Source organism: Odontesthes bonariensis, chromosome 24, assembly GCF_027942865.1.
Source record: "Odontesthes bonariensis isolate fOdoBon6 chromosome 24, fOdoBon6.hap1, whole genome shotgun sequence".
NCBI classification, from domain to species: domain Eukaryota; kingdom Metazoa; phylum Chordata; class Actinopteri; order Atheriniformes; family Atherinopsidae; genus Odontesthes; species Odontesthes bonariensis.
This window is the reverse complement of record NC_134529.1, coordinates 15862089-15876087: the sequence shown is the minus strand read 5'-3', so window position 1 is coordinate 15876087 and position 13999 is coordinate 15862089. Positions and strand designations below refer to the sequence as shown.

Sequence of the window (13999 nt, the reverse complement as noted above, 5' to 3'; positions counted from 1 at the left end):
AAAAACCTGCTTAGGAATATGTTTAATCAAGTGAGAAATAGGGTAATTTTCTCATGACTTCTAGAGACCTCCTGTCGAGTCGCCCCCTGCTGGCACTCAAATGGAATTTAGGCTCTTCCCCTTAAATTCTCAAGCCCCTTTGACACGGGTCAAAAGTGTGTTAACATTAACTAACATCTGGCTTTTGATGGTAATGGGAAAGTGTTTAACTTGCATTCAGTCCTGCGTTAACCATCTGACTCTAGTTGTGGGCATTTGTTGGCTTTGGATCAGATTGCCATTGATCGAAATGCAGCATCCATGTGGATGACTTCATTTTCAATCCAGTGCATCACCCAGATCTAGAGTGAGCACATTAGTTTTTCTTTTAAAGAGACACACATTTACTTATTCTGACATATCTCATGGAGGCTCCAAAACTGACAGCAACAACTTGTAGACAACTTGACTGACTATCTTGAAGACATAACTCCAGTTGTGTAATCTTTGTAGCCCTTAGCACACTGAGGGTAAAAACTAATGGCAAATGATACTTATCCAGAAGCTGCTGGCAAGGAGCAAGATTTTTGGTACTTCAAGGTTTATGGTTTCCTTTTGTGATAACTGATAATTAGCTGATGTGGCCACAAACAGCCCGTAATTTCCAACATACGATCTTAAAAACATAGGTTATAATCTGAGAACAGTTTGGTTTTTTTATTCGATTTTTATTTATTGGCTCACAGTCGAGGCCTTGAGATGCCTTATTTGGATATCCACTGACTACAACGGAAGCACCAAATCAGTGGCTGGTGTTCTCAGACACAAGCAAGAGCTTAGCAAAAAACAAACAAACAGGTTCTGAGCTTGAGATCATAATGGGAACATGAGGAAAAACAAGAGAAAACTGATGGAACAGTCGAAGGAAGTTTAGAAGAAAAGATCGGCCCTGTTCTTATTTCTGTTTTGCATGAAGTTAAATCTAGCAGGCTGTAAACTGAGACTGTTTTGTGTTATTTAAAAGGACAGAACTAACAAGATGACCAGTGCTGATTCCTGATTTTGAATTCTAGTTAACTATGAACAAAAAAACTAACAAATGTAGGCCAACAAATATTGCTCATAAACAGTGGCCACAGTTCAGTGCAGAAACTGGTTCTGTATGTGTTATAAGTGTAATAACGTGGTTTTAACGCCTGAAAGGTTTTCAGCACATCGTAATGCTTTTCGAGTAGATCTTCAATTTCTAATTTTCTTTCCAAGAAATAAAGAAACAAATAATAAATCTCACCTTTGTGCTTCTCCTTATAACCCAGCTCTGCTTAAAAGCAGAAACAAACAAAAGTAAAGTCAATGTAATTTGTCACTTTGCTCCGCCAGAGAGAAAATGTTGAGCAGGTTAGCTGAAAGAGCATTCCCAGGTGTGACCACAGCATTCCCTCCATGCACTTTAACACACCACTGTGTGTGGGTGGGTGTGGGTGTTTCTTTTCTATATTCAGTGTTAAAAAAGTAGGATCTCAATGTATTTTGTGGGGACCAGATGATGGGCCACAAGTTCAAAGTTTTTTAGGGTTAGGGTTGGAATTAGGTTAAAGTTAAGTTTAGGGTTAGTTATTCAGCTGTAATGGTAAGGGTTAGGGTAAGAAGCTAGAAAATGCATTATGCCAATGGTGAATTACCAAAGAGATAGAAACCGAGTTTATGTATGTGTGTGTTTTTTTGTGTGTGCCAAACTTGAGCTGAACTTTATTCCTTCAGCTAGTAACAACAACCAAGCAGGAACACACACACACACACACACACACACATTTATGGTTACACACATATGCACTTTGAGAGGTGACAAGTGAGGATAAAAATGATTTCCATTTGAACACAGTTTTTTTTTTGTTTTCTTTCATTCGATGAAAAAGTCCCTTAATCTCGGACGATAAAACGTCTGTGTCCTTGAAACACTGTAAATTTCGGTGTGCACTGCTGGAGAGATAATGTGCGCTTTTGGTTGCATGAGCGAGTGTGCGCCAATGAATGTGAGGCCCCAACATTCTCCAGTTGGTATGTTAGGACATTAGTTCAGTTTCACTTTTTTTTCCCCCCTTCTCTCAGTCCTCAGCCTGCTTTGTTAGAAAGCTTTTACTTGGAGCCAGAACTGAAGGAGATCTGACTTTACATCTGCCACTCTTGTATGTGTATGTGCCTCCATCATGACGACAAGAATATCATCCAAATAAAACATAGAGTATGAACTTCTGTAGCTGCTTGAGCCTGGGTGTTTAATTATGTGAAGTAGCGTATTTGTGTGTGTGTGTGTGTGTGTGTGTGTGTGTGTGGATGTGCATGGGTAATGCTAAACTCTTTGTGACACAGCAGTTGGCAGACAGATAAGACTGAGTTACCTGAACTCCCTTGGGGCATCCACCTTGTGGAGGGCTGCATGTGGCACCGCAGTGGTATGTGTGTGTGTGAGTTATACAGCCCGAGACCAGGAAACATATTTGTTCAGAGATGAGAAAAGGTTGCATTCCAGCCTAAGGTAGAAGAGGACATAAAATGAAACTATGGGCATGAAAAAGTAAGAATGATGTGATGGAAGACATCTAAAAGAAGCAAAATGGGATGTGTTGGGCTAGAGTCATGGTTCCCAACCTTTTGTTCTGGAAGCCTCACCCACGTGTATCCTAAAAAAAGAGCTTCACACGAGCCTGTAAGTGCATATACATGTATGCGCACACATACCAAAAGAATCATTTCTAAACTCATTGGTAGACAAGCATGTGTCCACAAGGCATGGTGTTTTCCTTCATTTTTTTCCTTTTTCATACATATGTAAAAAACAAATAAAACACAACAGCATTGTCTTTGAACTCTCTCAAGACTGGGTGTCGAGGCGGCAGCCATCATACTTCTGTGTTTAACAGTAGGGTTTGACGCTCTTCATCCTCGTGCAGACATTTGATTATACAATACACGTGCCGTGATTTTGTACTCATACTATCTCATTTTGAACACTTCACTGCAGTGAAAACCTTAAATACCCACTAAGATCTCCCCTATTAGGGAGTGGAGACCCCAGGTCGGGGGCCACTGAGCTAGAGAGTAAAAAAAGAAAATACAAAGTAACATTTGAATAAAAACTTATTGTTTGGCTCATAAATGGCTCATTTAGGCTCATTTAAGCTTGTTGTTTAAAGACACGATCCTCACTGTACTCGGTGATGATGGGCCAGCGCACCACCCTCATTAAAGTGCTGTATTTACACTGTTTTAAGAACTTCACCCAATATGAAAACATCAAATTAAAACTGTTTACACTGCAGTGATTTTTTTTCTGACGTCTGTGTTTTGATATCGTTTGTATTTCATCATTAAGTTAAATTATGCAAAGCAACTACTACATTTTGTTCCAAGGGTACTGAAACTTGTTATTAAAAGCATATGATCACGGGAAAGCGCCTGTAAAATGGAGGCTCACACAACCTTTAAAGGTGCATAATTACTGTGTTTATATTAACAATGGATCAAATAACTTTGTAATGTGGAACTTGCTCAAAGTGATGAAACCCACAGAGTATTATTGAGTGCCTGTGGTTCCCTTCAGCTGTATGGAACATTTTGGTATCTTTTAGCTGATTTGGTTTTATTACCCGCAGTGTTACTGTTGATTCATTAACATTACCCTCATCAACCCCACTTCCCCTGCAGTCTGGACTCAATACAATTTGTGAAATAGTATGGAAATGATCTAGAGACTTTCAAAATAATACATTTCAACTGGAACCATTTGAGAGTTGTTGTTTTTTTTCAGTTAGGCTGACAGATAAAATGGTGTGTGTTCAGCTTTCTCCAGCAAATTGTGAAGAAATACAATATGGAAGAGTGGGGCACTGTCAGAATACTTCATTTTTCTCTCTTTTCTTTTGTAAAGTAGTAATTAAAATTTGTAAATTTTGTTTTACAATCCCTAGCATAACCATATAAAAAAATATCAACAAATCAAATACTAAATTATAGCATTTCTTGAAGACCGTGTGTTGAAGTGACTGCTTCGTGCTAAAGTTTAGCTGCCGAGAAAAGAACTGAAGGTTAGAAACATCTACTCTACACTTAAAGTAGACTATTCTTCTCAATTTACACTCAAATACACAAAAGAAAGAAGAAGAATTGTGACCATTTAGGAACAATACATGCTTAGGTAAGGTAGTTAGTTTGTAAAGTTTGAAATAAAAATCCAGTGTGCTCACATGACCAAAAAATACAAAATAAACCCATCACTTTTGTTTGAATTAATTTCTGACAAGTACAGTACTTCTCTGAACAAAATGGATATTGGATTATTTCAATGCATCATGAATAAAAAATGAAGCAGATTTTATTGAAAAGCTGCTTTGGGTGAATATTGAACAAGCTTTGTTAAGCTGGGAGCAGTGGCAGCTGCTGGATGCGACTTAACAGATGGCACAGGTACAGCATCAGTGCACACGCACTCACACACTCATCTCACCTATGATCCATTACACATGTACACCCTGTCTGCGTGAGTGTAAGTTATGAATGAAAAAGATTGGAAATGCAATGGCCGTTTTACGTACACATAATATTTCTTTGCTTCTTCCTTTTCTTTCAGTTTTAGTTTCTCACCGTCTCCCCACTCGTTGCCAGCTCCATTCAGCCTGAGCTTGTTATTTGAATGAGAGGAGCGGACCACCCCGGGGAGGAATAAGGGGAGATCACATTACATCCAAAAATGTAGAGGGCCTACAAAAGAGCCATGAGACTTTAGGTTGGGGCAGAACGGGCGGCACAGAGAGGGGAGAAATAGGAGAGCACATGAAAGAGTGCATTAGAGAAGGGGAGGGAGAGATTGATTGGGCTGTGAGATGAGGGGAAGGATGAAGAGAGGTGGAAGTGGGGGAAAGGAAAGGTAGGATGGGGTAACACATTTTCCTCCAGATAACAGTGTTCTCAGGTTGTATTCACCATTTTATTGCATGTGCAGCTTTTACACCTAACTGCAAAAAAGAAGCCCATGTTCAATCCTAAACTCATCTAAGGAAAAAAGGAAATGCTAACCTAACTGTCTGCCCTGTACAATGGTCACATGCAAATGGCTCTGGAGGGACATCCATTCTGCCCCTTTGACGTGCAGTGGAGGATTGAGACAGACCTTTTAGGGACTGAACATTTTTTTGCTTCATTTCAGAAAACACAATAAAGACAGAAAACATTTCACATTGAAATGTGTTTTCAATGAATTTCAGAAAATGCAAAAACCTTTTCAAAAGCTCAAGGACAAAGCTGTAAGCACAGCAACAAATCCAACAGCATTTTAAAAACGGACAATTCCCAAAGCAAAAGTGGAAAAATGTTTTCTGTTTTCTGTGTTTCTTTTTTTTAAATGAACCTGAAACGTTTTGTTTTTTTTCCATCTTTCCTTTGTGCTCTGAAATTGTAGTTGAAAATGTAGTTCAGCTTTGTTGTAATTTACGTTTTTCACATTTGGGTCACCATGAAAGCAAGTTTTAATAAAACTGAATATTTTAGTTTAGACGTATATTCAAAGCCTACAAACTGCTGATCAAGCTGACCAGCACATAAAGTACCTGTTCAAGTTATTCTGGACATTTATTACAAAGCTGTGACCTATCCTGTAAGACAAAGGATGTATGCGCCATATCCCTGGTCATTAAAGTTACTCATATTCTAGCAAAGCTTTTTCACATTCTTGAACGGATCTTTTCGTTTACAGAAGCTGAAGTTTCCCACGAACACCCCGAGGAGGCGCTGTACTTCAGGGCTTGGAAATTACTGTCGAGTCTGCTTTTCCTATTGCCTTGATTGCCATTTAATGATAATTATAACTTGGGTCGCATCTGGGGCAGATGCACACTATCTCACCCTGGCTCACTGATCACATGCACACAGTGGCTGGTAAAAAACATGAAGACATTAGCAGTAACTTGATGCTGAGAGAGTATTGATCTACTCTCGTGGGGCTTGGAGAGTGACAGAACACCAGACAGCACTTTATCACAGCACTTGACCATGGAGGGCGACCAGAGCAAGTGTGTGTGTGTCACACACAAAATGGATATTTTGTTGATAAAAGACCAGCTCTTATCTATCAAATCTGTCTTCAGAATGAATCCCCCTCCATCTTTAATACTGAATTCAACACATTACTAAAATCTGTTTTTTCCCTCAGTCAAAAAGTTTTTTTCACTATCTTGCTTCCTTCCAGATCTCTCCCAGCATGTTCCTGTGAGGTCCTGATTGGCATGTTCAATCTACTTTTATGACATTATACACACCAGACTGACGAGCAATCAGACCTCTGTGCATGTGTGTGTGTGCATCAGATCAGTTGGGATTTCGTGATTATGATTGCTGAGGACACGTGCTGCTCACATTCTTCAATGATTGCCTCGAAACGCAACACAAATGCCAAACAAAACAATAAGCCCATCGACGGGGAGAGAACTGACAGCATCATGTACTCGGAGTGCTGGTCCTTGAAGTTATCCAGACCACAATAACAAGAGTAAAAAGTGACCAAAAGAGACCTGAAAACAAGGAACAGATGGAAGAACAACCACATAAAAGTGCACGTGTGCCTTTCTATGCATGTGCTCATTTATCTCTGTGTTACACTATGTTCACCAAATGCATTGATTTGGTCAGTTGGGCACATACAGTACGTTGCACTCACAGTTGATTACATTCTCTACTTTATTTTCACTCCTTTTCATGCTTCTACTATGTTTAAATCTAGCATATATCTATCGTCTATAGACTGCCTGGATTTTAATAAAAAGTAAGCTGTGCGCAGCAGCATAGGCCTTTGAGGGTCAATGGATTATTTTGTGGTTCATGCAATTCTAGAACAGTAAGAATAGATAAAAGTTGACACCCCCTGGTATTTTTGCTCATTTCACAACACTAAGAGGCTTGCTATGGCTTGTTAACAGTCATCATATGGAAAAGCTCAGTGAATTTCAACATTCAAAAGAGTACGCTCTTTGCATTTTGCCGAATAATGCTTCATTATGCCCTTTTTTTCTTCCTGCGAGTCAGAAATCAAGGATATTCCAGCCCCCTAAATGAAAACTCAGGCGATGAGGAGTGAGGGCTCTCAGATGTATCCATAAGGGGGAGTCTTTTACAGAGGTGTGACATAAATCCACACTTCCAAAGCAGCACACGTGTTTTTGATGTTGCTTTAGAATCACTCAAATTAGGAGAATGATTTACGATTTTGGCAGTTCCACAACTCCCAACGCATACACACTGATACACTGTCCTCTCCTCAGAAGCCAAATCAGATTGTGTTGGTAGAAGTGCAGACAGTTACGGAACGTCTTCTGCCTCAAACCCCGAGGCCCTTTCCACACCTCTCCCTTCCCTCGGCTTCTCTTTTGTTTCTCTGATAACATGATATCTGCTTACTGTTTTGGCTACAGTTCAGTAGCAAGTTGTCACTCTGATCATCAAGCTTTCATCCCCTTTTTGATCTTTTCATCCCGATTCAACATGTGATTTATGAGTGGCACACTCGCAGGAAGTACCTACATGTTTGACTTCCGTGTACAGTATATACACACTGATTATTTTCTTGTGCTTTTTAGCTTGTGAAAATAAATTCACCGATGTTAAATGTGATTGATTCGCTTTGCAAAGTTTAGTGACAAAACTCATTTCCACACAGTTACAAAAACAATGCCCAACGCTTTGAAATCCCTCAAATTAATGTGTTTATTTCATCTGTTAAGTAGAAAAATGACTTATTCAGTAAAATAACATCTGACGCATTCTGCTCAGTAGCTCATTGGGGCTCTCTAGTTGACATCAAATGATTGATCTTTTATTGGAGATTTTAGTTAAAAAAAAAAAAAGAAGAGGCTAAGAACTGTTAAAGCACTAAAAAAGAAAATATAGCAAAAAGGACATTTTCATTCCACATCATTGCCCATTTGCAGTCTACTTTTCACATTTAAAGAAAAAACATTAACTTGATAACAATGAAGCCATTATAGCAGACTACTTGTACACTGAAGGCATTTATGAAGTTTATTTTATTCATCTTTGAAACGCAAACAAAAACACCGTGAGCAGCTAAATCATTTTGCATTGACTTTTGTATCTAAAGTTACAGAAAAATACAATTTTCTCCATGTTAAACGGATGAAAAGGTCATTCTCTCACTACCACATTTAATCAGACCTTCACTTGCTTTGAGAAACGTTTAAGAATCACTTTTGTAAAACATGCAGCAGAATACGTACTAAATAAACTCATTTTTCTATTCAGACTCATTGTTTTCTCATCTCAGTCCTTTTCCTCTTTTAATTTCCCCCCGTCTCCGTTTGTTTTTCTTCATTCTATTAGCTTAAAAAAAAAAAAAATTCAAAAAGCATAGCAGACATCCCAGCTGTAATAACAGTGAAATTAATGTCAGTGTCAAAGCTACGGCTCATGTATGTGAATCTCCCCAAAAATGATTAATTCATGTGCTACTGTTGCCCATTTACAATCAAAGCTGTCATGCGTAGACCTAACTATGATACTGCAGACACCCACAGCACAACATAACCTATTTCAATCTATTTCTGCAGAGTATAATAGACAGCTCGAGCTCGATATCGAAACTATATTTCTAAAGATTTGAAAAGGCTGTTGGATGCATCTAAGATAAACAGGTTTTTTCTTAGTCCCTGTAAGTTTCCACTGAATGAAGCCTTGGTCTGATGCTCCAAAACCTTTCATTGATGAAATCAAAATTCATGAATGGCTCAGGAGGTCTTCGCATGCTCTGCAGTTACTGCCATGAGCTATGACCCAGATATAACAGGAGAAGCCAGTAAGAACAGAGAATAAACACAAGAGAAGGCGTGCGTCTCATTTGTACAAGAAAAAAAAAAACAAACATAAGCGTAAGGCACATACGAAATGTACAGAGCTGTAAAGCAGATCAACGTGATACTAATTTGAAGCCAACGAAAATGTTCATAAATTTTTTTTTTCCCTCTGTGACGTAATAGGTCAACCTGAAAAAGGTCTCATACTAACAAGCTGAAAGAAGGCATATATTGGCATTTCATGTAGTAAGTCTAATGTACTTTGGTCAATAAATCAATTCTTCTCCCTTACATGTATAGTCAGACAAAGACAATAGTTCAATTAAATGGCCTCATCAAGCTGTAACTATAGTTTAAAAGCACAGCGCCTGAAATTTTAATGAGTAGAACGCCCCTTTAGGGTTGATTACACCAGACAGAAAATAGCATGTTTTTGGATGAGAGGTGCTGGTTAAGCTACCCAGGACTGGATGCTTGATGGTAGTACTACTAAGAAAAAAAAAAGATAAAGATACTCCATAGTTCAAATAATCATGTAGACTTTTTACAAACTTAAGTTTTTTTTCACTAACTTCTGGATCCATAAACTTTGGTTCAATGTCTTATGCCCCTAAATAAGACAGTTCCATGGCTTCATCGGGCTATTTGAATTTGACACATGAGATTGTATCTCTGGGTTGCTTTGTGTTCACTGACAATGTAGCTGGTAAAAGTTTTGCATTCTCACGAAAATAGGGAAAGACTGTTTTTTTGAAAGTGTATTTGATGGAATGAAGACGCCTTTTGCGGCCGAGATCAAAAAATGACAGTATTCCTTGATCATAATCTAACTGCACTCTCACCTTTTGAGGAATCAAATCTTCCGTTACCTCCTTTACGTAATCTTCTGGGGTTAGTTCACGCAAAATGTTTGTACAAACACACATGTAGATGCCCCAGATATTTCCATAACTGTGATCCTTGCTTTTAGCAGCCACACCTACAGCCCAATAACCGTCCACCTGCACATCCCAGCTGTGTTTACCAGATGTAAAGCCTTCATAACCAAGAACGCCGTACTGATTCAGTCTTTCTGGGTTGCAAGGAAATGGCTGACTCTTCTCACTTTTTGTTGAACAAGTCAGGTTCTCCGATACCATAAGATTGTTAGAGCTGGTGTTGGGATCCAGAATTACAGGAGCTGTACAAAAAAACAAAACAGAAAACAATAGTATTCATAGAGCACACCCTGGCTAGTGATAATAAAAACAAATAGCTACCGTTTCTTTCAAAGGATGAATGTTATAACATGGTGAAGCAAAAAAGTCATAGATTTTCTTACTGTACTGCACTATGTTCGCCATCTTTTTCAAGACTGAAAACCGCAGGTTCCCAACATGTTTGGCTTCGTCCATCAGCGCTCCTGATGGAGTCACTGCTTGTGGCAGCTTGCACGTGGATCTGAAAGAGTTTGATGAGAAAACAAGACAAACAAACAAAAAAGTTGAAATTCAACAACTGTAAAAGCATTTAGCAAATAACAGAAATCAGGAATTCAAACTAAAATGGCTAAAATGTATAAAAAGTAAAGAACAGTGAATACAAAAGAGTAGCTAAAACAAGACAGCACACAAGATCACCGAATTAAAAACATTTGCGCCTCAGTCTTGGATCAAATTGGCAGCTGATTCCACAACAGAGAAGCCTGAAAACTAAGAGCTCTGCCTCCCATCCTAATCTTCAAAATTCCAAAAACCACAAGGAGGCGAGCACTCTTTGAGGGAAAACTTCTTTTTGTTTAATATGTGATAATATTACTGATATGAAGGGGTGCTAAGCCTTTTTTATAAATTAAGATTGGGATAAGGCAACAGCAACTTCCTCAGCAAAGGAGCCCTAGTACCCAAGTCCACAGCCCCTGCTGGAACTGTTGGTCCAGATAACATGGCCTTAGGTTTGTGTGATTGAGGGAGTCCATTTTCAAGACCTGCAAGACTCTCCGCATTAGGACTAGGTTTTGCTCCAGCTCCAGCATTGGCCACTGCCAACCATAAAAAAAAAATAGTGGCCAAGACTTGAGCCTGTGAGAGCCGGGAGGATGGTGAAAGGCCCAGCAAGATATATTTGGATTGGGCAAAGGCCACAGACATAAAACTGTCCTTCAGTTTATGGTTGTCCTGGATTTTCTTCTCCATCTGAAGAATCTTCTTCTTCAGTCCTCAGTAAGACAAATTGCAAATACTGACATGGACCGTTTGGTTTAGCTGCACATACTGCTGCTGCACACATCGCCTTGTTCAGAAATTCAGTTCAGAAATATGGTATTTGTACTCGTTTTGAAAATATATACATCCGAGAAAAAAGGTTGGTTTTCATCCTTTAAAAAAAAAAAAAAAAACGAAGACAAAGGAGCAAAAAAAAAAAAAACAACAACTATGCAATCTCCTTTGGACAGTTAATAAATGCTTCTAGAGTGCAAAAGTCTTTTCAAGCACTTCCTCTTAACAACACCACAGGACCTGCAGCAAACTGTAGTCCATACAATGTAGTCCTTTATGTTACTCTACACGGCATCATTTTGACTCATCTTCCAGCCACTGCCAGAGCTCCTCAGTCCTCATAACCTTCAGACAGCCTATAAAAAATGCTTTCTGTTCCTATAAAGAGCCAACAGGTAAAGAAAGCTGTGAGTTACATGAAAGTAACTCTGATAAAGCAAATGGAAGCCATGCTTTAAAATGTAGGACAAAAGAACACATGAAAACACATGACACCAATCTGTGGTGCCATATTTGACTTGCGTTGTCTCGCCTTGAACGGGTTAACTATGAAAATAGATTTCATGTAGAAAACCTTTTGAAGTGATGTGCTCAGAAAACTTACCTCTCCTTCGTGGTTCTGATATTCTGTCGAATAAAAAGAAAAAAAAACAAGAAAGCCAATCAATGAATGTAGTTGGATTAAAAATCATAAATGAATTATATCAATTAAGAAAGATTAGAGGTGATTACCAGCAGAAATGAGATGTCCTCTGCTCTCATGTCCTCCTTCGTGTCTTTGATCTTGTCTTTGAGGGCAAGAATCTCTGCGGTCAAGTTCAGAATCCTGATGCTCATCGCTTCACTCTTCTGCGTTGCCTCTTTCCGACACGCATCAATCCTGGCAGTCTCCTCTGCTCGCAGGAACTGGTAAAGCTTCTGAAACTCTGCCTTGATAGTCTTCTCTGTCTGCTGAGTCTGGAACTGGGGAGAAACAACTTTACAGTCAAAGTGGGCACTTCCTGCCTGTTACCTTTATAGCCATTGTGCACATGACTTACCAGGATGTGTGAAGCCATTTTATCACAGTTCAGTTTTTCCCTCTCAAATGACCCCAGTTTACTTTTTAAGTTTAGAAGTTTTATCTTGAGTTTGGCCTGAAAACGAGAATACTTGTGTTTATTTCACAGTAAACAGTGCATCACTTCCGGCATGTACAACTTATTATTTCCTAGAACACCACTGACTGTGGCCTACTTACTCTGTGGTCCTCTGCCGCTTCATTGATGGGGACGCAGTTGTGTTTCTTGTGTGCTTTAGCATCCCTACAAATCACACAGATAGCCAGCTGGTCATCGTGGCAGAAGAGCTTGTGTTTCTCACCGTGCAGGAGGCAGAGATCATTGGATCCCGTTGTGGCTGTCTGGCTTCTCTTTTCTCTCAGGGCGTCAGAAAGGTTCCTCAGCGCCAGGTTTCGCGGTGGCTGAGGCATTGGAAACAGTTCTTTGCACACAGGGCACGTCTTCAGACTGCTCTTTCTCCACCACTCCTGAAGACAGTGCTTACAGAAGCTGTGACCGCACAGGAGCAGTACTGGGTCGTTAAATATGTCACAGCACACAGGACACGTGCATTCCTCCTCCGCTTGTGAGGCCATCGCGTTGGTCACTCTCAGACGCTCGCTGCTTGTATTTGCTCAGATTCTCACTGGTTCAGGTTACCAAATAAGCCTGTACAGCAACGACAAGTTTAAAAAAAACTCTCGTAAATCCCCGATTAACAGAAAATCACCGTTCTATATGCCAGATTATCTTCTTCTTCCTCTTTTTAAAATAAAAAATACACAAACATGCGCAGCTGTTACTCCACGTCTTCCTGCTTTCCACATACAGAGGGAGGAGCACTTTAGAGGATTTCGAAACTTCCTTTATTTTCAATAAAAAGCACCAACAACAGTAGAAACAAGTCAACATGACCAATTATTTCCATAACATCAGTTTTGCACAGAACATGCGAAATGTATAAAGAACTATTAGAAGCGAAGTTATGTGGTGTCCTCACCGTGCTCGTGAATGTGAGGTCTGGAAATATTTGGAAACTGGCACAACTTGTGTTATTTTTTTGCCGTTTGGACAAATGACAGCCTTGTAAGGCACTTAGCTCAACTCTGCTTAATTTGAAAGTATTCCCGTGAACAGGGGCGAGTTACTTCTTTGTTTTTTTGCTTTAAAACACTTCCGCAAGTCAAAGGTCTGAAGCGGCTTCCGAATGCGACGTTTTGCGCTCGGAAGAATTTACCGAGAGATACCGAGAGTTTGGTGCACTCAGTGAGAAAAAAAAAAAGAAAAGGAAAAAAGGCCACCAGTCACCAGTGAGCTTGGCAACATGAAAAGATAAGAGGCAGTCGTGGTGGATGATCACAGTGTGTTTTTCATTGCAAAGAAAGACCTCTACTTAATATCCAGCTTAAAAAGCCTAAAAAACAGGAGGTGGAAAAATCATTATCCAAATCTACCATAAAGAGAAGACCAGTATGTACAGAGGGCTCAACACGAGGTGCAAATCATTTACAAACCTTAAAAGTAGAATAGAATAGAAACATGTTTTATTTATACCCAGTGGGGGAAATTCAAAAAGGGAATTAAGAGTAAAAAGTAGAAAGGTCAGAATAGACTTTGTCAAATATGAATTAATAGATCAAACAAAAACAAAAGAAAGAAAATGTCAGGTGAAACTATGACCAAGCTGTATTGGAATGCCATGATGAAAAAAGAATGAGGAAGACTTCATCCAAAGGAAACAACATAATCTACTAAATATGTGACGTCACGGGCATGCAGGGCCTTCAGTTGCACGGTTTTTATCGATAATGTGACCGAAAACAGCAGCAGCTGAATGGATTCTGAAGTGTACAGTGACACACAGTCA

At 39.4% G+C, this 13999-nt stretch overlaps 1 protein-coding gene across 2 annotated transcripts; it reads right to left on the bottom strand.

Moving 5' to 3' along the window:
* Positions 1-7860: 7860 nt before the first annotated feature.
* On the bottom strand, positions 7861-13319 carry LOC142375409 (zinc-binding protein A33-like). Of its 2 annotated transcripts, XM_075459417.1 has the most exons (7): positions 13133-13319; positions 12333-12801; positions 12133-12228; positions 11825-12055; positions 11697-11719; positions 10156-10274; positions 7861-10014 (listed from the first exon to the last, which is right to left on the bottom strand). In XM_075459417.1, the coding sequence occupies exons 2-7, from the start codon at positions 12726-12728 to the stop codon at positions 9476-9478; spliced, it is 1404 nt and encodes a 467-aa protein (XP_075315532.1). In that variant the 5' UTR covers positions 12729-12801; positions 13133-13319; the 3' UTR covers positions 7861-9475. The 2 variants fall into 2 exon arrangements, with proteins under 2 accessions (XP_075315532.1, XP_075315531.1); XM_075459416.1 differs by lacking the exon at positions 13133-13319 and having other exon boundaries at positions 12333-12964.
* Between the last annotated feature and the right edge of the window lie 680 nt (positions 13320-13999).